At 45.6% G+C, this 26,952-nt stretch overlaps 1 protein-coding gene across 9 annotated transcripts in view; it reads left to right on the top strand.

Moving 5' to 3' along the window:
* The window catches only part of KAZN (kazrin, periplakin interacting protein), a 728,345-nt gene that overhangs the window by 644,282 nt on the left and 57,111 nt on the right, over positions 1–26,952 (top strand). For all 9 annotated transcript variants that reach the window (XM_038376718.2, XM_043500175.1, XM_038376720.2 and 6 more), the window contains 5 exons: positions 3,632–3,768; positions 10,480–10,650; positions 16,130–16,319; positions 20,522–20,652; positions 24,491–24,541. In XM_038376718.2, the coding sequence (XP_038232646.1) occupies positions 3,632–3,768; positions 10,480–10,650; positions 16,130–16,319; positions 20,522–20,652; positions 24,491–24,541 (680 nt within the window). The remainder of the gene's footprint in view (positions 1–3,631; positions 3,769–10,479; positions 10,651–16,129; positions 16,320–20,521; positions 20,653–24,490; positions 24,542–26,952) is intronic.

The following is a 26,952-nucleotide window of genomic DNA, read 5'->3' as shown; positions in this document are numbered from 1 at the left end:
AGATTTTACTTATACTGAAGTTGCTTTGTGGAAGGGAGGGCAGGGAGCGGCGACTTCCGGCAGTTGCAAGAAGCCAACAGCTGGCTCCTCCACACTCAGCATGAGCTACAGGTGGGTCTCTCACACCATCTCCCAAGCATTGCTGGATTCAGATTCCAGCTCTGACTCATCTCAAGCCTCCTCTGAAGCTGTTCTGCCCTGGAAGAGATCACCAAGTCTTGTAATTATTAGAAGAATAAAAAGATGAGAACTGATTGCTGCTTTCAGCCATCAACACCAAGCCTGGCCAGGAACAGAATTAGAGAAATGTGTGCAGAAGAGAAGTGAGAGGAAACTACTGGCAGTTTGGCTCATTAATTAATATTCCCTGATTTATGATATCATTATTTGGCCTTGTTTTTTCTCTGCTCCATACAGTATTTATAAGGCAAAAAATTCCACCACTGCAAATGAGCATCTAGAAAACAAATAGGGAGAAAATAAGTTGATTTTAATGTAAGCTAAAGCAAAAGTGTTGTGTTGTTGTTTTCTTTGTTTTCCCCTCCCCTCCCCTCCCCCCACGCGATTCTCAAGCCAACATGATTTCAAACGGCTGCAGAGTTTTGCAATGTAAACTTTTTGATTTTTATGGCCAGAATTCGTATGAGGTCATCTGTCTGATCTCCCCTATAATAAAGACCATTGAATTTAACCCTGTTGCTCCTCTGTTGAGCCCAATGGCTAAAGCATCAACCAGAAAAGCATCCAGTCTTGCTTTGAAGACATCAAGAGATGGTGAATCCACCACTTCCCTTGGTAGTTTTGCTCCCATAACTAATCACCCTCACTATTCCAAGTGTGTGCCTGATTTCTCATTTGGATTTGTCTGGGTTTAACTTCCAGCCATTGGTGCTTGTTCTGCCTTTCTCTGCTGTAATGCCTGGTATTTTCTTTCTGGTAAAATACGGGAATTCTGTAGGGAACTGAAATCAGTGGGGAGAGTTCAAAGTAACAAGACTTGAAAATTGAAACCGTTTGGGCCTCATTTTTGATGTTCTTGCTCATGCTTAGTTTAGCATTTTGTGCTGCAAATAGTCTCATTGAAAGCAATGAAATAAAGTGACTTAACATATCTAAAGGGGACAGAATCTGGCCCTTTTTAAAATGTATTCCATAAAATTGAAGAATGTACCAGTGGGTGTTGGGCAAATTCCAAAGAGGTTCAGGATTCGGTTTGAATAAGAGCCCGGAAATGAGTGTAACAGCCCAATGTTGTAGACCAGGTTCATTAACTTGAGCAGAAGAAGCTCATGTTTTTAGATCCAGATGTCCCAGGTTCAATCCCTGCAGATGTCTAAGTATATTTGGTCCTGTTTCAGCACAGAGGGATGGGGATGAATCTTGAAGTCTCTTCCAACCCTACATTGGCCTTGTCTACACTACCGCAGTAAATCAATCCAGCTTATCCAACTTCAGTTATGTGAATAATGTAACTGAAGTCGATGTAGTTAGATCCACTTACTGCGGTGGCAACACTGCACCGTGTCAACAGGAGAGCATCTCCCATTGACTTCCCTTATGCTTCTTGGAGAGGTGGAGTACACAAATCGATGGGAGAGTGCTCTCCCATCGATTTAGCATGTCTTCACTAGCCCCACTAAATTAACACTTATATTGCAGCAGTTTCGATCTACTGGCAAGTGTAGACATGCCCTCAGGAGCATTGTAATGTGAGCATGTTTATATGAACTATCAAAACCCTTGACTCTGCAATATTAGGCTAGAAGATTCATGGGCACGAGTTTTCTTGAGATTCCTGGCACTTCCTACTTCTGATTGGACTGAAAGTATCACAAGAACCCCCTTTATCATGGCATATCTTTCTGTTTGCATTCTGATTCTGACTTCTCTTTCCACCTGTAATCTGTGGAACAAGCCAAGCAATGAACTTTCTCCATTATTCTCCTATTCCAGCTCAGATGTACATGTTTCGTTCCTCCCACCAGGAAGCCACAGCTAGGACAGCACTACTTCTCTGAGCTGGTACAGGAGGGCTTGGGGAAATGAAGTGAACTGGTGAGAAGTGGGCATTCATTTTCTGCTACTCCCCATCAGCTTGCTGCATTGTAACTTAATGGGAGGTGGGACGATTAAGAGCCATAACTACCGCTGTGATGTTTCAGTGTTGTGAAAGGGTCATGGTGTTTGTAATTTACATTAGTTTGTGAGCAAGGAGGAAATACCCTGTTTATTTAGAGTCAACCTCCCTGCCCTTTGGTCTCCCTTCCTCAGTTTCTTATTCTGTTTCATTCAAGCACCCCAAATATCCCCTGATCCTCCCCCTTGAGAGATGCTTGATGTGATGTAACTCGATGGGTGACTTATTTTTTCAGTAACGAGCAGAAGGGAGCATTCTGCACAGCACAGGAACATGCCTGCTGGGAAATGCCTTTAGCCTGAAATTTAGGAGATGAAAAATCTCAAATGCTTTTTTCCCCACCCCTCTGGTTTTGCTCTGTAATTGGAATTTGAAAATCAGCTGGGTGTGATTATTCCATCCAAACGGTTAGTGCTGCCCTGCTGGCTCAGGTTGAGCTGGGCTTGGAAGGTCTGATGACCAAATTCTGATCTGCATCACGCCAACATTGGGTTCAGTGGAACTGCTCTGGATTTATGCCAACATGGATGAGATCAGAATCTAGCCCCGGGACTGTCATTTCAGGTCTTAGTTATTTTCTTTAATTGCAGTTGGCATAGAGATGGAATGCTAAATTCAAACCCCTTCAGACTTTATGGGTGAAACCTTGGCCCCACTGTGAAGTCAGTGGGAGTTTTGCCACTGAGTTCAATGAAACCAGGATTCTACCTTGTGGTTCTAGGGTTAGCTATAAACTTGGCATGATTTATCTCCACCCTAGAAGGAAACTTGGCATAATCAGTAGAAGAATTTCCTGCCATCCGGCATAGATTGCACTGAATAACACTGAGTTCATGCTTCAAAAATAAAGGCATTGTCTTCTGGCAGACAGGTGCATTTGAAAGACTCCAGAACTGTAAATGATCAGACCAGTTCTTAAAATCTAGTAGGATTAGTCACTACCAACTCCACTGTTCCTTTTTTAACTTGCACAGCATTGAAAACTACATTGGTTTTGGTTGTAGGAGACTGGTAACATTTTAGATTAAAAATAACATGGGTCTTTCCTTTTTTAGATCAAACTTAGGCCACAATCTATCAAAGCATTTCAGCACATCCTTGTCCTAAGCACATGAATAGGCTCACTGAAGTAAATTGGGTTAGCCATGTGCTTGAGTTCTCTGCTGGATAAGGGCCTTAGCTTCCTATCATGGAAAGAGGCATTCATAATACATGGATATAGACTGGTGAATTTACAGAGATCCCTAGTGTAGATCAGGCTCTGATTCCATTTGTTTCATTCAGCTAACTATGGCAGAGCATCTGTGGCAGTTCCTATTCACGCTAATTATTACAGGGAAATCAGGAGTTCGGAGTCCTTTGTAGAATTGTAGTTGTACTGTGTTTAAAATAAGCCCAGAATGTTTTGGAAAGATTGAGATCTGACTTTCTGAATATAGAGAAGAGCCCCATTTCTTGTCTCTGACCTTGAGCTGTAACTGTTCTTTCATGCAGCCATGAAGGCAGATCGAAAACGTTTGAAAGCAGAGAAGACAGACCTGGTAAGCCAAATGCAACAGCTCTACGCCACGCTGGAGAGCCGGGAGGAACAGCTACGTGACTTCATCAGGAACTACGAGCAACACAGAAAAGTAAGCTCCTGCATAGCCAGTCCAGAATTATCAGACACAGATGAATGTGCTATGTTGGGGAAGAGTCAACGCAGCTTTTGTAAAGGGAAATCATGCCTCACCAATCTGTTAGAATTCTTTGAGCATGTCAACATGCATATGGACAAGGATGATCAAACTGATAATCGTGTTCTTGGACTTTCAGAAAGCCTTTGACAAGATCCCATGCCAAAGGCTCTTAAGCAAAGCAAGCAGTCATGGGATAAGAGAGAAGATCCTCTCATGGACCAGTAACTGGTTAAAAGATAGGAAACAAAGGGTAGGACTACATAGTAAATTTTCACAGTTTAGAGGGGTAGATAGTGGGGTCCTCCAAGGATCTGTACTGGGACCAGTGCTATTTAACATCTTCATAAATGATCTGGGAAAACGGATAAAAAGTGAGGTGACATTTGCAGATGATACAAAATTACTCAAGACAGTTAAGTCCAAAGCTGACTGAAAAGAGCTAAAAAGGATCTCACAAAATTGTGTGACTGAGCAACAAAATGGCAGATGAAATTCAGTGTTAAGTGCAATGTAATGCACATTGGAAATCATAATCCCAAATACACCTACACAATGATGGAGTCTAAATTAGTTATTACCACTCAAGAAAGAGATCTTGGAGTCATTGTGGATAGTTCTCTGAAAACATCTGCTCAATGTGCAGCAGCAGTAAAAGAAAAGCTAACAGAATATTAGGAACCATTAGGAAAGAGATAAAAAATAAGACAGAAAATATAATGCCACTATATAAGTGCATGGGACACCCACAGCTTGAATGCTGTGTGTAGTTCTGGGCACCCTATCTCAAAAATGATATATTAGAATTGGCAAAAATACAGAGAAGGGCAACAAAAATTATTAGGGGTATGGAACAACTTCCGTACAAGTTGAGATTGGGACTGTTTCTATTAGAAAAGAGACAACTGAGGGAGGATATGATAGAGATCTATAAAATCAGGAATGGTGTGGAGAAAGTGAATAAGGAAGTGTTATTTCCCCCTTCCCGTCACACAAGAACCAGAGGTCACCCAATGAAATTAATAGGCGACAGATTTAAAACAAACATAAGGAAGGACTTCTTCACACAATCAACTGTAGACTCATTGCCATGGGATGTTGTGACGGCCACAAGTATAACTGGGTTAAAAAAAACAATTGGATAAGTTCATGGAGGATAAGTCCATCAATGGCTATTAGTCCAGATGGTCAGGGACACAATCGCATGTTCCGGATGTCCCTAAGCCTCTGACTGCCAGAAGCTGGGACTGGATAACAGGGGCTGGATCACTCAAAAATTGCTCTGTTGTGTTTGTTTCCTCAGAAGCCTCTAGCTCTGATCACTGTCAAAGACAGGACACTGAGCTAGACAGACCATTGGTCTGACCCAGTATGGCCATTCTGATGTTCTTCGATTTTAGTTGTTCTATACTGTGGCTTCATTTTAGCTCAGACATAGGTGTTTAACATAGTGTAAGTGATAAACTTTAGCTGTCAAAATGCAAAAATATTGTACATTTCTTAAACATGGCTGCCACGTTTAAAGGTTCCTACTAGACAAAGCCCCCAGGCAGAGAGGGATCAGGGTGGGAAATCATCCTCTGTGAGCCTGATTCCACCCTCAGAGTCCTCAGAGATGCCACGCTGATGCATACTCTCCAGGATGTAAGGGTAAGGAGGTGTGGTCTGTGCATGTACAAACTCCAACCCACCACCAGCCATTTTATACACACACACACACACACACACACACACACACACACACACACACACACACACACACACACACACACACACACACACACACACCCCCTCTCCCCCTAGCTAGTGCAATCTATATCAAGGGAGCCTGCAGTCTGTTGCTGGTAACACTAGGGCTGCAGGATACTGTAGCTGCAGATAGGACTCCTCGTTGTATCTGTAGAGTATATGAGCACTTACTTGGTGCCATTTGCACCAGCAGCCTGTATCACACCACAGAGTCCACCTTCCCATGCTCTTGGGGGCTGCAGATTCCATCTCTCTCACATCCTGGGGACATGCTGATACCATTGGATTCAGTGGAAGCCTTTCCATTGATATCAGTGGGCTCTGGATTAGACTCTAAAAGCCATGACATCTGCACTATCCAAAGCAAGGGGCTGATCTCCTGTTGGCTCTCTCTGTACCACAGTCCTACAATGGCTTGTATTGAATCTGTGCACTGGCCTTTCTAAATTGTCCTGAAAACATTACCAGCCCACGCAGAAACTCTTTGATTGTCCCCATTGAAGTCAATGGCAAAAGTCCCATTCACTTCAGTGCTGCAAGATCGAGTCCAAAATCTACTTGCATTACTGTGATGAATGATGGTAGTGAAAAGACCTGGAGAGTTTTCACTCCCTGATCAAAAAAAAAACTTATCTCAGGTGAGTGAGCAAATAAAATATTGTAAGGCAGCTGGCAATATAACTGTAGAAACTGGAGCACTAGTAAATAAATAAATACAGGAAAAGTCAGGTCAATGAGCAAAGTTAGCAGTGTTTGATTTGAGTACTGCTCCATCTGTATCATGTAACAGATCGAACTGGGAGAAATCACTGAACCAATATGGTGTGCCTCTTTCTCTCTCTCTCTCTCTCTCTCTCCTTGCTCAAGGGAATGAACCTTTACAACTGGTTATTTCAAGGACAGGTTTTATAATTGTCCTTAAAGTTAAGAGCTTGTTAAAAGAACATACAAACTGCAGTGACTCTAGACTAAGTCGCTCAATAATAAATAACATTTCTCTGAAATGGTTTTCAGCATCTCTGCTCTGTTTGCAAGAGGATATATATATATAGACAGTTTCCTGTTTTGCTTTTGATTAGGCTGCATAAAGCCATCCGCTCCAATAAACAGCCATGGGAATCAAACATCTGTAATTATTCTTTTTTCCATGCAAAGGGAGAAAGTTTCTATTTTTAAAGTATCATAACAAAGATCACTCGAATCCAGCTTTCAACTTTTTCCAAAAGTTGTATTTTTCTTTCCTGCTCATATGAGAAAATCAATGCAATTTAAAAAAACGCAAAGACAAGTGAGGGAGGAATGCATGGAGGAAGGCATGTAGGTTGGGGAGAAGCTCTGTGCGCTGATTATTTGCTTGCAAGGATGCTGAAGATCTTATGTTCTCTGCAGCCCCTCCACTTGCTTCATCCAGATCTGCTGGTAGGATCTTTATGGGTGTCTTGGAGGCAATTCTTCCCTGGGGACTGTGTTTGCAGAGAGCTTAGGACATGTCCTCATTTCCACTCTGTGACAGGCAGCCTGCATATTTTCACCACTGATTCACTAGAGAAACGTGGTATATGAAATAACCTATGAACTGGGGTCTGGGTGACTCTGATGTCACCTCCTGTATTCATGGAGGAGGATCAAACGAGAGAAAAATCACCCTTCCTCTTCCTTGTGCTTGTTCTCCAAGGGCATCACATGTCATTTCCTTTGAGGCCTGTGGAGAAATGTTATTGCCACCCTGGTCTCAAGGACCCGCACCCATAGTCTGTAGCAGTGACGTAAGCGGCTTAGGTCTTGTCCGCAGTGTGACTGGAAACTGTGCAATAACGAGGCTTGATTATCAGAAGTGTTGAGCATTCAAGACTCAACCTCAAGCTGGGGTCATTGGGAGCTGAGGGTGTTCAGTGTTTCAGAACATGATTGTGGCTAGCAGCGGTTTTATCATGTTTTCCCTAATCACCATAGAGGATCTGCTTATTCCGAAAGCTCTGTTGATCAAACCATGCTATAGACTCTCACAACAGCATGGCTTTCAAACAAGTTGCCCAGGAAAAAGCACTTGTCTGCATGGCTGGGGAAACCATGCCCTCGGCAACAGAGTTTGAAGGCTGGTGTTAATAGAACAGTTTCATGTGTAGTGTGGGGAAGAGCCAACAATGTTCCATCACAGTGGTTGATGGGTGATGCAAAACATCTGCTGGCTCTTCTTTATAAAAATGTAGGGCTTCAACCTTGCTCTGGTAACAGCTTGGAGCGTGGAGGGGATTTCAGTGGAAAGCAGGACAGAGGGATGGCATTGCTGATGTTTGAAGCTCATACCCTTTCCTTGTGTCCCCAGTATTAACTCAGCACTCTTCAGTCCAGTGCTGTATGTGGAAGGACTGGCGCTGTTTGGCTGAGGTCATTAGAATTCTACATATATGCAAATCTATTGGTGAGGCGAGAACACTGCTGCCTTCGTTACATGCAACGTTGGGTGGTTGGGGGTTTGTTCGTGTTTTCCTGAGCTTGGCCTTGCAGAAACTGACATGATCAAATACAGGAACTGCTCTCTGAATGTCTCTTTAGCCGTCCTGGAAAGGAGAGGGATGCACTGAGGTTTTCGGTAGGGCTAGAATGTAAAAAAAAAAAATGAGACTAGCTGCAAAGCATGTCAGCCTGGTCCTATTTGGTATAAGCCACCACTCCCATGTACTACCACTTAGTCTGAGATTCCCAGGCAGTTAGGCACCCAGTTCCCATGGGCAGTTTTGCAAATTTCAGCCTTTGGGCTCAACCACGTGCATGGGCTATCTATGTTGACATAAGGGGATGTAAGCAGTGCCCTTAGGCCCTGTGCATGGGCTATCTATGTTCCCAGCCCCTGCATGGTGTCTGGGGAAGCAGTTGGTGCTGAGCTGCTGATCTCACGTGGGTGGGTGGGCAGGGGGCGAAGGGCAGACGCAACCTTGGCTCCACCTTTTCCTCCTCTCTCTAGCTGAGCTGCCATGCAGAAGGAAGTAACCAAGGAAGGACCCAGGAGAAAGGCATTACAGCTTCACACTTCCCTTCCCTGCTTCCCCCTTTGTCCATTGGGCAAAGTACGCTGTGCACTGCCCCCTATGTGGCCTGGGCTGTGAGGTGCCAAATCAGCCCTCAGTGATTTGTTCCCCTGAACGGGCACAGGTGGCACCAAGCTTCATGTCCCTCGACCCGTTCCTGGAGGAGCGGACTCACAAAACAGCTGGACTTTTCTGCAGCTGCTAATCGCTCAGTCACTAAAGCGTGTCATGGGGAGGGATCCCTGGCAGAATGTAATACCCAGCATGCAAATGCAGCTGCCATCTACAGTCTCTTTTACCAAAAATAATGGATTGAAAAGTGAAAAATACAGCCAGCAGGATGCACGGTGCCATTAGCACAATCACGTCAGTGCTGCTTTCGCCTCACTGAACTAGTTTGCACCGGGCTATGACCACCGTCAAACTAATAACTTGGTTAGCTGGCATTCTGCATCAGCTGGGCTCCCCCCAGTCCTGCATGGCCTTGACAGCGCAAGCAAGCTGGCTTGTGTGTTTTTTGTATCCAGGTAATTTCCCATCCAGCAATCTCCTCCCAGGTGGCTCCGGGATCTCATCTCATTGGCACAGGAACCTGAAGACAGTGTGGTCCAGTGGGCAGGGAACCAGAGTGGAAGTCAGGAGACTACAATTCAATTCCTGTCTCTGCCACAGACTCTCTGTCCTGAACCACATGACCCCACCATGCCTCAGTTTCCCCCCATGTCAAACAGAGATGATGGTACTTTAGCTGCCATTGTAAAGTGCATTGAGATCTATGAATGAGAAGGGCTGGAGAAGGCCTGAACATGACTAATCTCCAGAAGCATAACAAAGCTCTCAAACCCAGAAAAGTAGAAGAGCCAGGGTTCCTTGAATCCCACTAGGGACTAGACTGTTGCCACCAAATTTTATGTGGCAGGTGTTCAGATATCACAATGGTAGGTAGGAGAGAAGAACTCAGACAGACAGACACAGATTAAAAACACAGAAAACTTCTGTATCTGTACCGAAGCTGCACACAAAGCAGCTCCCACCTGTATTTTTTTTTCAATATTTGTTTCCTTGTAGAAACAGGGAATCTTTCACTTTTATTAAGCTCTGTTGGGAACGATGAAGGGGGGGATGGGTTTCCTATGAGACCAGTTCTCACATCACTGTATCCACAGAGGATAGACTAAATGTGCAATTCAGGAAGAGATACCACAGGCTTGTGTCAAACAGTAGAAAATGATGCGTTTTCAGGACAGCTGGGCTTGCGAACAAGCTTGCCTTCGCTTTAGGTTCTTTGGCACCGGGGGTTAGCACTGGGGATTCTGTCTCAAGCAGCGAACTCCTTGCTTCTCTCCAGTGTTCGTTTCAGTGCTAACTTTCTGGTGAAACGCTGGCACTTCATTATGGCCACCCATGGGCTGCAGTGGAGATCCATTTTGCCCCATGGGCCTGGTCGGTGGCACTCAGATGGTCTCCAGGAGGGGTCTAGTCCAAAGTGTGGTAAAGAGACGCAGGCAGTGAAAACCATCTCTTACTTTTGTTTTTGTCCTTCTGTTTTTCCGTGTGTTGCTTCTGTCCCTACTTATTACCCCTGACACAGGCCTGCAGCTTCCTTACAACGCTCCCTATTCACCCCGGCTATAGGCTATGGTAGGAGAAGGTAAGGAAGAGATGAAACGGGAATAGTGAAGAGTTCCTGCTAGTGAAGAGAGGGATGAAATCTTGGCCCCATTGAAGCCAATAGGAGCTTTGCTATTGACTCCAGTGTAGTCATGATTTTGCCCAGTGTTTCTAACACAGGATAAAACGCTGCCCTGTGTTGCCTAGCATGGATTTCTTGGGGAAGCAAGCTGGGCCTGTTCTCTCATTCCCTGCCTTTGCCCTGGTGTCTTTGCAGGAGAGCGAGGATGCGGTGAAAGCACTTGCAAAAGAAAAGGATCTTCTGGAGCGAGAGAAGTGGGAGCTACGCCGGCAAGCCAAAGAGGCGACAGACCACGCCAGCTCGCTCCGCTCCCAGCTGGACCTGAAAGACAACAGAATGAAGGAACTGGAAGCTGAGCTAGCCATGGTGAGAGCCCTCCCTCCTGCATCGGTAGCTGGAGGCATTTGTTTAGGCTGGCGTGCAGATGGGGCACCTCTACAGTGCAGCTGGGAGGTGTAAATCCCAGCTCAGGAAGATGTTCACCTGCTAGCTAAAAATCATAGAAATGTGGGGCTGGAAGGGACCTCGAGAGATCATCTAGTCTAGCCTCCTGCTCTGAGGCAGGGCCAAGCAGACCATCCCTTTCAGGTGTTTGTCCAGCCTGTTCTCAAAAACCCCTGAAGATGGGGATTTCACACCCTCCCTTGGAAGCCTGTTCCAGTGTTTAGCTAACCTTACAGTAAGAGAGTTTTTCCCAATATCCAACCTCAATCCCTTGCAGCTCAGGCTAGCTGCCCGAGTACCATACTATCTGAGATCCTAGGGACATCCTTGAGCATCTAAGCCCAAGCAGAACTAGTGTGTGTACAGGTACCCACTCCGGGAATTGCAGCTCCGAGCTGCAGCGGAGACATACCCTAGAAAACCCCAGCCAGTCCAGAGTCTCTGCCATTACCATGAATTCTGTAGGATTTGCTTTTGGTTTGATTTGCTGTGACAGCCCCTGCCCAGTGGATGTCTCCTGGCTGGACACTTTCACCTTAGCAGATGGTCGTATGTTTCTGGTCCAGCAAACCTTTCAAACCACCCTGGAAAGACACTGCGGTTCAGATTCTACAGTCACCCCAGAACCCTTGGCAATTCCCCCAGCACTTGTTATTTGCTGCCTTTGTGCCATAGCAGCCTGTGATGTGAACTCTGTTTCCCAGCTGTTGAACAACCTGCAGCTTTCCCCGCGTGCTGCAAAGCATGACTAGGCTGTGGAAGCACACTTGAAATCAATGTTGACCTGCTTGGGTGATCAATGATCTCATTTCGTTAAGGGGGTTGCAATACCAACCAAAGGTACGATTCCCACATAAGGACCCTAATTACCTTCAAAAGCTTGCCAGGAAAAGCAAAAAACAAAACAATCTCTTTGGAACCATTTTGTTTGTCTGGCTTCTCTGCAGATCGACATGATGCTGGAAGCCTAAGGTGAATGTCATTGAAAGCTGGCACCCTTCTTACTTGTGTGTCTGTGACTGCTCACTGTAAGCTTCCCTGAGTGCCATCTGGCCAATGAATTAAGTAGAGAAGGCAAAGAGTTGAAAGGGTGTCTGGCAAGCCTGGCAGGCTTCAGTATGAGGTGCAGTTTCCTTCCATGAAATACATATGGATGTCCCCATTCCCAGCGCATGGGAGTGCACAGACCTCCCCGCCTATCTAGACTAATACCGCTGTGACTGATGCCTCTGAAAGGCTTAGAATTATCAAACAGGTGCAGACATATACCCACATCACAAGTACCCACCTGTCCCCACTGTAATACACAAGTTCATATGCCCCTTTACTTATACATACAGTGCTGGATCTATTCAACCACATACACGCAAGCGTATCCATAACCCTATTCCTTCACCACTCCAAGCATGTGTCCATGCACCCACCCTCCTGCCCGTGCCATATCTGCCTTCATATTCTTCAGCATTTGGCTCTGAAATCCATAAACACTCTGGTTGTCAATTGCCTCCTATGTTTTCACTGTTCAAAGCAAATTTCTGCCATAAAATACAAATGACAGCTGGATATGCAGTCAGTTTTCTCCCCAGCTTAGAAATATTCCCCGGTATTAAATAGATACATCACAATTTGTTGTGCGTTGATTCACCTTGCGCTGCATAATTTCACTGTGCACAGTCACTGCCTAACTGCGACACCTAGTGTTTGAAGCTCAGTTGTCTCCAGAAGGCAGACTGGGTAGCTCAGAGAGAAGGAAGATTGTGGTTTCTCACCTAGCTGAGAAAGGAGTGTGCTTCACAGTAAAGACAGCAGATCTCAGGAAAGGGCACTGTGATGATTTTTCTTACCTTTATTGGACTGTCTGTTGAGAGCTCAATGTTTCTAATGTTAGGCCAGAATTCGGTCATGTTTAATCACTGTGAGTGGTATCTTGCAGTTAGCTCCATTGAAAGCAAGGGGGCTATTTGCAAAGGAAGGCACGACTCTTTAAGTAAAGGTGGAAGAATGGGCCCAGAGTCATTCATATTTAAGAAGTAAAGTTAGAGATTTTATAGTGTGTGATGGGTAATCAAGCATATTAACATTGGTGTTATACAGGTGAATTCACAGCACCAACTTTTAGGGCAAGTATCTCCATAAAGGAGCTTACAACTTTTATAGCACAGTGTGACAAGAATATCTGTTAGATAACAATCATAGTCGGATAGGTGTGTTGTTTTTTTAACTATTTAACTCCCAGGGATAAGAATTTGAGATGCATTGCTTTAAAGGTGCTCTGCTTTTCAGAGAATTGCTTTTTTTTTTGTTGTTTATTAAAACATTAATAGGGCCAAATCTCCAGCATAGCTCCGTTGGCTTCAATGGAGCTATGTCAGTTTTCACCACAGGAGAATCTAGCCCTTAGTCCCTCATTTGAGTTCCAGCTCAGACATGTTTGCTGCCTTGGCAGCAAGTTGTCATCTTGCCAGTCTGATTGTAATCCAGGGGTGTTTGCTTACTGGACGTTAAACCAGCAGTGTGCTTGTGATCTGATCACTACCTCAGCAGTCCAAAAGGTGCCTTGTTTCCTCACTTGAAGGATGTAGATATTTGCCCTTAGATCTGGAGAAATGAACCAAGTCTTTCGTGTTGGAGCCATTTGTGGCAATTGTGCACACATTCAGCACACATTAAACCAACAGATATTTCACTCAGTAGCTCGCCAAAGCCCCCTGGAAAACAGCAGGGGGTTGTGCCGATGTAAGACAGACAAGCAGGATATGAAGGAACAGCATTGTACAGGTTCGTGGAGGGCAGAGTTCCACCTACAGAACTTTGGAGGTGAGGGGTAAAAAGGGAAGAGGCCAACTTGGAGACTCAGGCCCCAAATCCTCAAAGAGATTTGGGCTCCTAACTCTCCTTGAGGGATCTGGGCCTCTGTGCCAAGGGTGGCTTTGCAGGGAGTTAGGAAAACTCTCTCTCTCTCTCTCTCCTTGTACACCAAGCCTATGTGAGGTAGAAGTGGCTTTGACCCAGTAAACATGGAGGCTCATCAGAACACATGTTTACACAGTCGAAAAGCACTTTTAAACATTTTCAACTGGGGATTTTTTTTTGAAAATGTGCTTTTAAAAAATAAAAACTGCTTACGGGCTGAGATCTTGTGTGCATGGCCAAGGTGTATCCTGGAGGGCCTTTTCCTAGCTGACTTCTAACCCTTGAAAACCAGGTTTTATAATGGAAATGCTGACAGATCCTAAACTGCAGCAGCACTGCTGGCAATTTATGCATGTTCTCCAAGTTGGGCCATTGTACATAATGTTCCACTGCCTTTCAGATCGGTGTATGTTTTATTTCTGTGGCCTGTTATGGGGTATTTATATGCAAATTCCACACACTGTTGCAGGATCCCTTTTACTTAGGCTTTTCCACAAAAGCAAAACACACTGGAGATGTGGAATATACGAGACTTACCGATGCATATATTTACATTCAGTGTGTGCTGTGTGTTTTTTTGTTTTCCTCCCTGCTGTAATGGCGGCATAAGAGCAGGATTTGGGAGTCACTTTCTTAGCATTAGATGGAGTTTGGTAGAACAGATTAGACTAAGCACTAGGTAGGATGCCCGGGAGGGAGGGGGAAAGAGGGAATCGGATGCATCAGAGAGTTTTGGGGCTTTGTTTTTAATCATATTGTATGACACAGTCTCTCTTTTCCCTGCTTGTAGTCAGTGGGAATGGAATATTGCATAGGTAAGTTGAGTATTCATTCCAAAGCTACAAAAAAAAATAGGTCGTGATTTGATTGGGTTTTTTTCTTCCTCTTTAATTTTTAAAAAGTGAATCGTTTACCAATAATCGTTTCTCCCCATGGACATGATCCGGAGTCTGTCAAAGGGAAGACTCTCATTGACTTCAGTAGGCTTTGGTTCAGGCACGTAGGAGCTGATTCTGCACCCACTCACTCCACTGAGAGCAGTATTGGGCCCCAGAGGTGTTGTGTGTAGCTCCTCGTTCGTGGTTTGCGTGTTCTGCAGTGCAATGTTTGGGGTGTTCCCCAAAGAAACCCATTGCAGGACTCGAGGCAGAGAATGGGAGGTGCATGGTATGTTGCTGCTAGCAGCTCTGTCTGTACCTTAGGAGCAAATTCGTGCCCTCCTTGTTCCTCTGGACCAAAGGCACCACATCATTTAAGGCAACAGTCAGGCTTGATATAGACCCTGATCCTTTAATCTGATCACTGACATACCTCGACACCTGCATAGAGTCCCAGGGAAGTCAACAGGGCATCACACGGGCATAAAGGGACCACAGGCAGGGATCAAAATGCAGGACTGGGCCTTTAATAAGCGACACCTTGAGAGACTGGAAAAAACCCAGCCAGCCTATGATTTCCAAGGCACTTTAGAACTGTGGAAATATTCTGTGTTTTCCTAGTTATGAAACATCAAGTGAATCATGGGAGCTGTTCTCCGCTGGCTAATTAAAAGGTACAGTCAAGCAACTGGCACCTCTTTAATGAGAATTTTTAAATTATTTTTACTTTGTAGATGCTTCTGTTTAATTTTTCAAAAAATCAAAATATTGAACAGGGGGAAAACGTCCCTCTGAGCCTGCCAAGTCCACTGGGAACAGCAGAAGAACCAACAGGCTTGTTTAACACATCTGAACCAAAGCCAACCGCTGACTTTCTCTGTGTGCCTTTGCCTTTCTTCATGAAATTTGGCACCGCTTACTGTATAAATCACTGGCTCCTGTATTTGCAGGAACAGCTATTTCAGTTTTTGGTCCAGATTTCTCTCAAAGGTAAATCATACGCTAACACTTTGTTGTGCTGTTTTTGTTTTCTTTGTGATGACCAAATAGGCTTGACTTTAACTGGTCAGCCTGCCCCCAGCTCAATCATTCATGCTTCGTCTTACCTGGTGGCTGCAGGAACGTTGGGGCTGGCTTCCCAGCTCTCAACAAGTGCATGTTCTGTTTTGCACTCAATCAGATCTAAATGGTAGCTGCTTGCATTTTGAAATCCAATTATTGCAACAGTGGCAGCACGCAGATCCCCAGAATAGTTAATTATCAACCTTGGTAAAAGAAACCATGTCTTTTGGAAGGATTTAACCCTAAGAGCCTTGCATAATGACAGGTTTCAGAGTAGCAGACGTGTTAGTCTGTATTCGCAAAAAGAAAAGGAGTACTTGTGGCACCTTAGAGACTAACAAATTTGTTAGTCTCTAAGGTGCCACAAGTACTCCTTTTCTTTTAACCCTAAGAGCAGCACCTATGTCATATTCTTTTCTTGGAGTGTGAAACTGATCCCGTGCATTGTTAGCTCCTCTGCACAGGGGTGACTTGAACTCATTGCAATCCGAGTGCTGTCTTGAGAGAAGTGTTTCATTGTCCTGTATTTTGTTCTTTTATCCCATCAGGCCAAGCAGTCCTTAGCCACGTTAACCAAGGATGTCCCCAAGCGTCACTCGTTAGCCATGCCAGGTGAGACCGTGTTGAATGGGAATCAGGAATGGGTGATGCAGGCAGATCTCCCGCTCACAGCTGCTATCCGGCAGAGCCAGCAGACGCTTTACCATGCGCACCCCCAGCACTCAGCAGACCGACAAGGTGAGCTCCAAGCCAGCCGCTAACCCCTTTGGGAAATCTCCGTGATCTCTTCTGCCTTTAAGACAATGGCATTCTTGATGAAGTCGAGCACCTCCTTGTTCCAGCAAAGGGTTAATCTTGTGTGTTGTGGCAAGAAGGGAAATAAAGTCCAGTAGCTTGGTATGACTCCGCTCCAAGGAGAGGCAGGTATAGGAGAAAGATTTAAATACATATGAGCGTTCTGGAGGCACGAGGCCAGATCCCCAGGTCGTAGCTTTACTGGAGGCAGTGTATTTATGCCAGTCGACACCTGCTGAGGATCTGGCCAACAGGCTTGAGCCAACTTTGATCTGAAGCTTAACAATTTCCCTTTTGAATATCAACAATTCTCATTCCTTTTAAAATGAGGGTTTATCTTTAGCACTGAGGATTTTCACCCGTGTTTTTCCCCTCTTTCAGATGAGGTGTAAGCCAGAGGCCTTGGGGTCATTGAAGTTTTAGGATTCTTTTGAATCCCAGTTAAGATAAATTACGTTCTGCCTCCTGCAGGATCCAATGGATACACAACGTTCTTTGTTGCTTCCTGTTCCGAGCAGTTATGCAGTGCCCTGTAACAGTTGCCACCTTTCACCCCAGAGGCTGGCTGAGTTTCAGTGGTTGGGATGATGTCATCCTCTGCTCTCTCTTTCCCGTCTCCTCCAGATGTTGTAAGGCTTAAGCGAGGCCTACCTGTAAAGCCCGTGTAGGTGTTTGGAGAAGGGGCGCTGTGGGAGGGCGAGGGATTAGCTGGTTCTACCCTCTGTGGGACAAATCTCTCCCGTGTTTTGACAAGGGCGTGTAAGAAACCTGACCAGGTCTCGAAATACAGATTCAGACCTGGGCTGCATAACCTCACCTTCCCCTGTGGCTTCAGAGTCCAGACTCTCTGCAAAGCTAGGTGGCCTGCTGAACTAATCCCCTTTCAGGGAGCAGCTTTAACTCCGCTTCAGAGCAGCAGCGGGAGTAAATGGAGGCTGATCTCCCCACTCTCTGCCTTCCACGCGGTGAACTTGGGCCAGGGTTTTCCAAGCCGGGGGCATAGAGTTGGGCATCTGAGTAAGGAGCCTGACTTTCTAAGCAGCCACAGCTTCTAAGTCAATGGGAGCTCAGCACTTCTGGAAATCAGGGTACAGGCTTAGGCACCTCATAATTATCTGTATTGCAGTAGCACATTAAAGCCCCCAGTGAGATCCGGGCACTGTACAAACGTATAGTAAGAGAGAGTCCCTGCCATGTAGAGCTTTACAAGCTAAATGGATTGAGCTGCCTACCTTTAAATGCCCACATTTGAAAGCATTGGCCTCGCTGGAGCCTACACTCACCTGCTTGAGTGCTTTGCTTTGCCCTCTTCGCTTTAAATTCTAAGCTACCCTATGTGCTCTCCCTCTTCCAATAATCTCCACAGCCCCACAACTGTCTGCATCCCAGGTCTCGGGAAGCAGCAGTTCCCAGCCTTTCCTGAGAGGTGATCTCAAAGGCCTCAGTGCCTCGTTCCTTTAAGCCAGGGTGGCCAACCTGAGCCTGAGACGGAGCCAGAATTTACTAATGTACGTTGCCAGAGAGCCACAGTAATACATCAGCAGCCCACCGTCAGCTCCCTCACCCCGCTCCCAGTGCCTCCCACCCACTGGCAGCCCCGCCGATCAGCACCTCCCCATCCCTCCATGTACTTCCTGATCAGCTGTTTCGTGGCGTGCAGGAGGCTCTGGGTGGGAGGAGCGAGGGCATAGCAGGCTCAAGGAAGGGGGAGGGAGTGGGGGGCAGGGCCTGTGGCAGACCCAGGGGTTGAGCAGTGAGCACCACCCCGGCACATTGGAAAGTTGGCGCCTGTAGCTCCAGCCCCAGAGTCAGAACCTATACAAGGAGCCGCATATTAACTGTAAATGTTTAGTACAAATACTCCAGTAATTGCTCAGAACACGAGAGTGACACTGCTCTAACGCATGAGCTGTTATTGCAGCACACTGTAGTATCCCAGTGTCCTTCATACGGCTATCGGGGGTGATTGCAGTCTGCCTCTGTAAATCCACACACACCCCTGCAATTTTGGCTTCATCAGCATGCTTCCTCACTGCCGTACCTGTCCTGCAGGGCTGTGAAACAGCTGCCACGTTCAAGGCCATCGGTGGTTGCCCTGCAGTGTTGGGTGACTCCAGGAGATTTTCAAAGGAGCCTAAGGGAGTTAGACACCCAGCTCCCAAGATTTAGGTATCTTACTCTCTTAGCTGCTTTTGAAAACCTCCGTCAGCATGTTTAGGAAGCACTTTGGGATCCAGATTAAAGGTCTGTTCTCAACAAAAGGACATTATCCTTCCTTCTCACATGACATAGATAATACCTGGGCCTGGATGGGCCCCAAGGATCCTGTTTTTAACAACAATAATAATCTTTGCACTTCTGTAGCGTTGCTCACCTGGGGATCTCAAAGCACTTTACAGACGTTAATTTATCGAAATGACTATTACTTTCCTCATTTTACAAGTGGGGTACCTGAAGCCCAAACATTAAAAAACTTGCCTATGGCCACACAACACATCTCTGTCACAGGCAGGCATGGCACCCAGGTGTCCTCACAGCCAGTGCTGTGCTCAAACCATTGCCCGTGCTGAAGTCGTCCGGCACAAGAGAGCTTCATTTCAGTGGCTTTCATGCTCAGGAACTCACCAAGGAAAGCGAATATTGGGATGGTCACTATTGTCTCAAACTATTGAGTAGCATTCTGGGTACTGGGCAAGCCTGGGGAGCCCCCAACACGAGCAGGAAGGATGGAAGAAACTAGTAACTTATTAGTGCGTGTCATCATCTGAAATGTAAGAAATTCCTACAAAAAATGTTTGCAGTCATATTAGAGCTACAAACTTCTAGGGTGAGTTGTTTTAAAAGGACAATATCAAGAGTGGTTGTTTTTAAATATGTACATTTAATCTTCCCGCTTTACAAATATCATAAATTAGCGATAGATTAAATTCATTCAGCTTTCACCATGAAATTAGTCTGGTAAGTTTCTGAGTCTCTTACCACAACACCATGCTCCGGGGTTTGACTTCACAATATTGCAAGGGATCTTAAAAGAAAACCTGCAACATTTATTAATGTGTCTATTCATCCTTTCTGTCCTTTACCCACCAAACCTAACTATGGGGTGCAAACTAAACTGATCATGTTTCTTTGAGCAAACCTCATTCCATGTGGGGCCAAAGAAAGTAGTTATATTATTTAGCTTTGATAATGAAGATGCTTCTCCCTTTGGCACAAGTTGTTACCCATCTAACTAATTATCATAGAATCACAGAATATCAGGGTTGGAAGAGACCTCAGGAGGTCATCTAGTCCAACCCCCTGCTCAAAGCAGGACCAACACCAACTAAACCATCCCAGCCAGGGCTTTGTCAAGCCTGACCTTAAAAACCTATAAGGAAGGAGATTCCACCACTTCCCTAGGTAACCCCTTCCAGTGCTTCACCACCCTCCTAGTGAAATAGTGTTGCCTAATGTCCAACCTAGACCTCCCCCACTGCAACTTGAGACCATTGCGCCTTGTTCTGTCAGGGCCTAAATAAAGAAGGGAGACTAAGGGCAGGTAGTGATTGGTGGGTAGTGATCGATCTATAGGGGATCGATTTATCGCATCTTGTCTAGACGCGATAAATAGATCCCCAAACGTGCTCCCCGTTGACTCTGGAACTCCAGCTCACGAGAGGCAGAAGCGGAGTCAACGGAGGAGTGGCAGCGGTCGACTCACTGCCATCCTCACGGCCAGGTAAGTCACCTAAGATGTACCGACTTCAGCTTTGCTATTCGCTAAGAAACACTAAGAAACTTTATAGATAGGGAACAGAAGCACAGAGAAACGTAGGGATTTGTCAAAGCTCACGCAGTTAAGTTGTGGCAGAACTGGGACCTGAATCCAGGTCTCTAGTCCAGCATCTGAGCCATCGCACCCTCTCTATCTCTGCAACTGCCCCTCCACAAGTTACAGGCAGGACAGTAGATCTGTGGCGTTATGCTGTGGTCTAAAACGTTCATCCAATGCCCCAGCCGGCGACTGTCCATGTATAAACACAGCACTAGAGAGAACCAAATTCACGTACTGAGAATGGTATAGTATCCGAGCTAAAGCAGGGAGGGCATGGAGATGAAAATACTAATTCCACTGAGCCCTAACTCTGCTCCTTGCCTTCCAGCTGTCAGAGTGAGTCCGTGCCATTCACGGCAGCCTTCCATAATCTCCGATGTGTCAGCAGCAGAAGGCGATAGGTCATCGACGCCAAGTGACATCAACTCACCCCGGCATCGGACGCATTCTCTCTGCAATGTAAGGCGGTTGTGAGGTCGTTTGTGACTCCTAAAGCTGTCCTCTTAACCTCTGTGCCAATGTTTCTATCCTTAACCATCACTCTTATCTGCTTGTCTTTTGCCACCCCTTCTTCTGGGGCCTGAGCCAAAGTCCACCAATGACAAGGCAAAGCCTCTCACTGGGCTTTCAATCAGGCTATTAATGTAAATCCTGTGTTTGAATTAAACTTAAAACTATCCACATACCAACCAGGAGCTGATTCTACACTGCCTAAGTCTCTGTGCTCACTTGCACCTCTGAAAAGTGAGTTTCCCTGGCTCCCAGAGTGGCTGGGGCAGTGTTTTGCTCTCACTTTGCACTGGTGGCCATGCCCACACAAAGTCGAGGCAGTGGGGGAATCCAAGTCCCTCTTTTCAAGACCTGTGCAAAAATGATGCATCTCTTATTTTAGTAAAATGTCCTGAACAAACTACTATCATTTTGTGCCAGGCCATTATTTTTTGCAGCCTGGAAGATTGATTGAAAAGAGGTTTATTGAAATGGCAGTTTTCCTAACTAGATATTCGGAATCTCTCAGGTTTCCAGGGAAGGAACAAGCTTCAGCAGAGTGAAAAATTTAAAAATTTACAAACGTACTTAAAAACAGGCCTACGTTTGAGCTGGACCTGGACTGAGACTTTGACAAAGTGTTTCTCCCCTTGAGTTGCATTTTATAGGTTTTGATTGAGTACGTGCAGAGCTTTAAAGTTTCTCATGATGGGACACCCCCTTGCCCCCCCATCAATCAAAATTGAGCCACATAGACAGACTTTCACTCTGAGCTTTCAAGTTCCTCTGAATCAAACTTGAGAGCTGTGAACCCACATGAGTCAAAATGAAAACACAGTTTGTCAAACTCCCTGTGAACTGAGGCTACCAGCCACAGTCACTGGGTAAACCACACACCTGCAACACTGGGGACAGAACCTAGCAACTTCCTCTCCAAAAAGCATAGCTGTGAGTTTAAAGGAGAATCTCCATTAGTGAACAGATTTAGGGCTGATACTTTCTTTAGCCACTAGAGGGAGACATGATCTCACACACCGAGCTGGTGTAAATCCACATTTCTACTCTCCTTTTAGGCTGGTGTAAATCTATAGTAATTCCATCCGTGAAATTACTCTTGATGTATAACTGTGTAAATGAGAGCAGAATTTGGCCCTTTGCATTCCACTTTTTTTAATTGGGGGAGGGGAGAAAAGAGAGAGCTTCCGACCTGAGGGCGGCAGCCTTTTCTACTAATGAAAGAAGCAAAGAAAGAGAGGCCAGGAGTCTTGCTTCGGTATCAGTAGAATTGATTTAAATGACTGGAGCGATGGCATGGAAGAGAATATTTCAAAGTTCAATAGAGAAAATAAATTGGAAGGTGCAGGAAATATCCAGAAACATTGCAATGGGAGAGCAGAGGGGTTGTATGGTTCATAATTAAGATGTCCTGGCTAATAGATGCAGATAAATGTAACTTAATTCTAGGAGCGGAGTTCAGGGAGTGAGCATTTGCCAGATAAGAAAGCCCTACTGACTAAGGCAACCATATAGGAATGAGAGAACAATCTCCAAGCCCCTCAGGCGATTGCCCCACCACAATGGGAGAGAGAGAAAGATGGGGGGGGTGTCTGCACTGTGCAGTCAGAAGAACAGTGTGTGAGGACTGTCTGGTTCAGTGTATCAATAACAGACCCTTTAGCTGTGGGTCACCAATTAAAATCCAGCTTACATCTGTAAGGCAGCATCTGATCGCTCTCAAGTGACCTGTGTGAAATGAGGGGGTAGCATTTGTCTCGCTCCTAGAGGAATTGGCATCTCCAAAGTCCCCCCCTCACAGCTGAGGCTCACCGAGCCTCTCGCTGGCAGGGAGACCAGTGGGGTGTGTGGCACAAGCTCTCTCTTGGGGCTTGTCTGCGCATGAAAATTAATCCTGAATAAGGTACGGTATGAATTTAAAGCAGATTAACTATTCCTGATTCCCGAATACAGGCTTGTCTAGACCAGCAGTTCACGGCAAGCTGGGATGTAAATCTACCTATTTCTAGCCTGCCACGCACTGTGTCCAAAATAGACCCTGCTGCTGTGCACCAGCAGTTCCTTGGTGTGCTTTGAGCTGCCCCTCTTCAAAATGGGAGCAGATTAAAGTGCATTAGGGAACTTTCAGTGCACAACAGCAGAGTTCAGACAGCCAGTTAGTGTGCAGCAGGCTAGTGCAAGGTAGATTTTCACCTCAGTTTACCATGCACTAACTGTTTGTGTAAAGAAGCCCTAAGAGTGCCTGTTTCCAAGTTAGTTTAAGGAGCTTTACTACAGAAAGGACCAACTGGATTAAACTAATTCACAATAAAGTACTCTTATTCTGGAATAAGGGCAACCACACATGGCATTAATCAGGAATATTAGCTAATCTGAAATAGCTTGCTGTGGAGACAAACCCTTAGAGCTAACTTTTAGTGAGCAGATTTATTTGTGCGTCTTTTGTAGTTTGACAGTTATGCTTTCACGTTGGCTGTTCCTCCCATTTGAAACACACACACACACACACACACACCCTCTCAGATGGTGCTTCCTAGCTGGGTCTAAACACAAATGGGCAGAATATGAGGCAGCTTCCCCAAAATTGTGCAAGCTGATAAAGCCATTTCCCATCGAGTCCTGGACCATTCCCACATAAAGCATCCAGCACCCTGGCAGTGCTGTACAAATAATGATTTATTCCTAATTGGTGATAGTCAGGCACATCCCTCCTCGTTAACGAGGGGCTAGCTTCAGTCCTCCTCGTTACATTTTTGCTTGACCAATTACTTCCAGTACCTGTGGCATTTGAATCAAGATACGAGTCAGAGGGGATCTGAGTTCAGGGAGCAGATCTCAGTCTAAGGGAGTGTAAGCTGGTGTAAACTCCATGATTAGGGGGCCAGAAGAGAGGGGTGTAGTAAAGAGCTGAGAAGTGGTAGTAAAGCAGACCCATCTCCACACCAATTTGGTCACTTGGCATGTCTGTTTCACCAATGCATGCTCCTTTCCACCTGCTCACCAATGTGTAACTTAAATCCATTGCCTTCAAACCTGGCCCGACATGAATTAATGTGATAATCTGTGGCATTTCCTATACCAGTCCAGAACCAATGGCATTAGTCCCGTGCAACGGGCAGAGGCAGACCAACTCAGAACAGCATAAATGGTGGCTCCAGATTAAATTTTTTCTCTTTAGTTCCTTGACCAGTCACCCAAAGGGGAAAGGGACCTGGACCGAAATGTCTGCATTTGTCTGGATTTTATTTTTGTTACTAATGTGGGGGTTGGGAGCGTGTGTCTGGGCCCCGAGAAGCACCCCGAAGTTTGGGTGTTTCTCAGACATTTCTCTGGTTTGCAAAGATGAGACACAGGTGCAGGAGTCCTAAGAACAAAGGGTTATATGAATCTTGTCTTGGTTCAAGGAAGTTTGGTTGAGTTCAGCGGATTCACCCTTCTTTATTCTGAGATTCTGACTTTTCCAAAACCATGTTCGAATTTCCCCCTTGGTTCCCCTTAGCCTAGTCTATATGGCAATAAAATAACAGGGGACATACAGTTTTACCTGCGTCAGCATGATCTTCTCTTTTCCCAAACCCCTCTTCTCCTTCCCAAAAAGAACTGGCTTCAGCATTAAACAGCAGCAACTTTGCACCAGCTAATGCTCTGAAGCCCAGAAACAAGCAGGATTTCCAGAGAGAGAGCTCCTGGCTGGGCATTTGTATCCCTGGGCCGGTTTTCCTCTAACAGTGCTGGGTGGTACTAGGGCTGTGTTTATGCTGTTTCAATGTGATCTGTCTCCTTCTACCTGTAGGGGGATAGTCCTGGCCCGGTACAGAAGAACTTGCACAACCCAATTGTACAGGTAGGAAACCTTTCTTGACCAATCTCCTAATGAAATACAGTTTACTAGTGCGCAGCGTGGCTGATGCACACACAGGGTGCAGAGGCTAGAGTCACGTGCCATGCCTAATAGGTATATTGCAAGTCTATAGGTAGACCACGACTGGTAACGTCTGTCAGTTTTGGAAATGGGCCTGAATCAAAACTCTGGATTTGAGCAGCCCTCAACTTTGGATCCAGAGCCAAACTCTCTGACACCGGCCCAGCTGTAGTCGAGGAGGTGGGAGAGAATGGCCGATATAAGGAATAGCAGTTGCCTTTTCCAGAGAGGGGGATGGACCCGCTGGGTCATATGCAGAAGAGTCCAATCTGGTGTAAAGTGCACCTTCTGCCAGCTGCTCGGTATCTGTTACACCAACGTAGACTACATTTACACCAGGAGCAAGGGGCGGTGATTGGCAGCTCGCATTAGACATGCTCTTGCTAACTCAAGGAGCTGCTAGAGCACTAAAAGGAGCATAGCCCTGGCAGAACAGGCAGGGGCAAGCAGCGGCATGAGCTAGCTAGGCTGGGTTCAGGCACCTGGATGCAGAATGGTGGAAACAAAAGTAACTGAGGCTTTGTCTACATTAAAAAAATTTGCAGTGGTGTAACTAAATGATGTGCTGCACCAGCCTCACACAGGCCTTTATCTGATACATCATCATCCTGTAACATCCCCCAGTAAGCTGCAGCTGGGGAGCCAGATACCTTAGGGGCTTGCACTAGGTAACTGCATTGAAATAGCTATTCTGTTGTAAACGTCCTTAGCAGAACGGACCTTAGACTCATTCCGCACCAGCCATTTGCACAAATTTACCTGTTCTGGAGTGAGACACTGGAGCTGGCGTTTGCTCCTTGACTCAGTGTTTTTTAACTTCAAGACACTTTATTTGGAAAGAAAGTTTCAAGTAAACCACACCTTGTGGTCTGAAAAGCAAAAGCAATGGCTGATCTGTCTCCAAGTTAGAGCCCACTGCTACTAAAGAAAAACAAGAGGGGAGAAGGTTGATGAGAGAGAAGAAAAACGGTTAAAACACCTCCTTTAGACTCAGAGATTTCTCTTCACAAGGGTTTGTGTGAATATTGCCCATGTGGATTCACACACCTGGGGGTTTGGATTGCAGATGGGCCTGTGCCACAGCTATTCCTGCACTGTGTGGTGTTCCAAATATAAATGAGCCGCTCCAAAACCCTGGGTCCAAACACTGACACCCCTGCCCCCAGGAGCACTTGTGGTGGTCAAAATCCAGCTGTAATAACTTTGACCCAGATCCCCAAAGGTATTTAGGTTTCAATGGGAGTTAGACACCTACATTCTTTTGAGGATCTGGGCTTTAGAGTCCTGTCTCTGGTTTGAATAAACTCAGAGTTTCAAGGCAGAGCTCAGTCAAACGACTCTCCTATTTTACCCTCAAAAACCCCCCTCACTAAGCCCAGTGTGAAACCTGGTCCCCTTGAAGTAAGTGGCAAAACACCCACTTCCAAGGGTGAAATCTTGACTCTGCTAAATCCTCCCAGGTTTGCTCAAAAGTTTCCATAGTCTTTCTGACAGACAGGACCAAGTTTTGAGCTTGTTCTGTCTGGCTCTAGTGTTCTAGCCTAGATTAAAGAACAGGTCGGTGAGTCCATGGGGTTATGTAAAAGCGCATCCAGCTAGGCTACGTTCTGCACAAAGCAATGCACCCGGATATAAGAAAACAAGAACTTCCATCCTATTAATCTGCAATCCTCTCCCCAGGCACAAGTTTCTCTGTAGCATCCTTTCACTTAAAGATCCACTCTGGCTTCCATAGAGTTGAATGAGTCTTTTGCTACAATGGGAGCAGGCTCAGATCCCATTTCCTTAGGTTGAAGTTGGTTTCTTTTGGATTGCAGGAAAGGGGGTTATTGGGGCTGGATTCTTTTCCCCTCACTCTGGTGCTGGAATTTACTAGACCCTGTTGCCTTTTCACAAAGTATTATTAATTTTAATAACATCTCCAATGCATGGATACTATGTAAATAAATATTATGGTTATTATTTAGGATAAGAGACAGTCCAGGTATAGGGGCCAAAGCAAAGTCCAGTTAGCCTTCAGTGACGTCAGATTAGGCCCTTATTAATTTCTTCACATTTTAAAGTACACCAATAGGCACCTACCCTCTGCTCAGGGTGCCTAACCTGTAAATGAAAAATTATAACATAGATAGGCCAGGGACAGCCCATAAACATCTCCACCTCAACCCACAGGCTCCTCACCAGCTTGCCTGGAAGAGCAACAACTCCGGGCTCTTGTGGACCCAAGGGTGGGGAGCACATTCCAGAACTGAGGGCCCCTGCCAGCAGCTCCTTCTCATTTACATTATGGAAGCTCCAGCTTGAGCGCTTTTGCTGATTCTGTAGGCATTCTC

Source organism: Dermochelys coriacea, chromosome 18 (assembly GCF_009764565.3).
Source record: "Dermochelys coriacea isolate rDerCor1 chromosome 18, rDerCor1.pri.v4, whole genome shotgun sequence".
In the NCBI taxonomy this organism is placed as follows: Eukaryota; Metazoa; Chordata; order Testudines; family Dermochelyidae; genus Dermochelys; species Dermochelys coriacea.
This window is presented reverse-complemented; position numbering and strand designations above follow the sequence as displayed.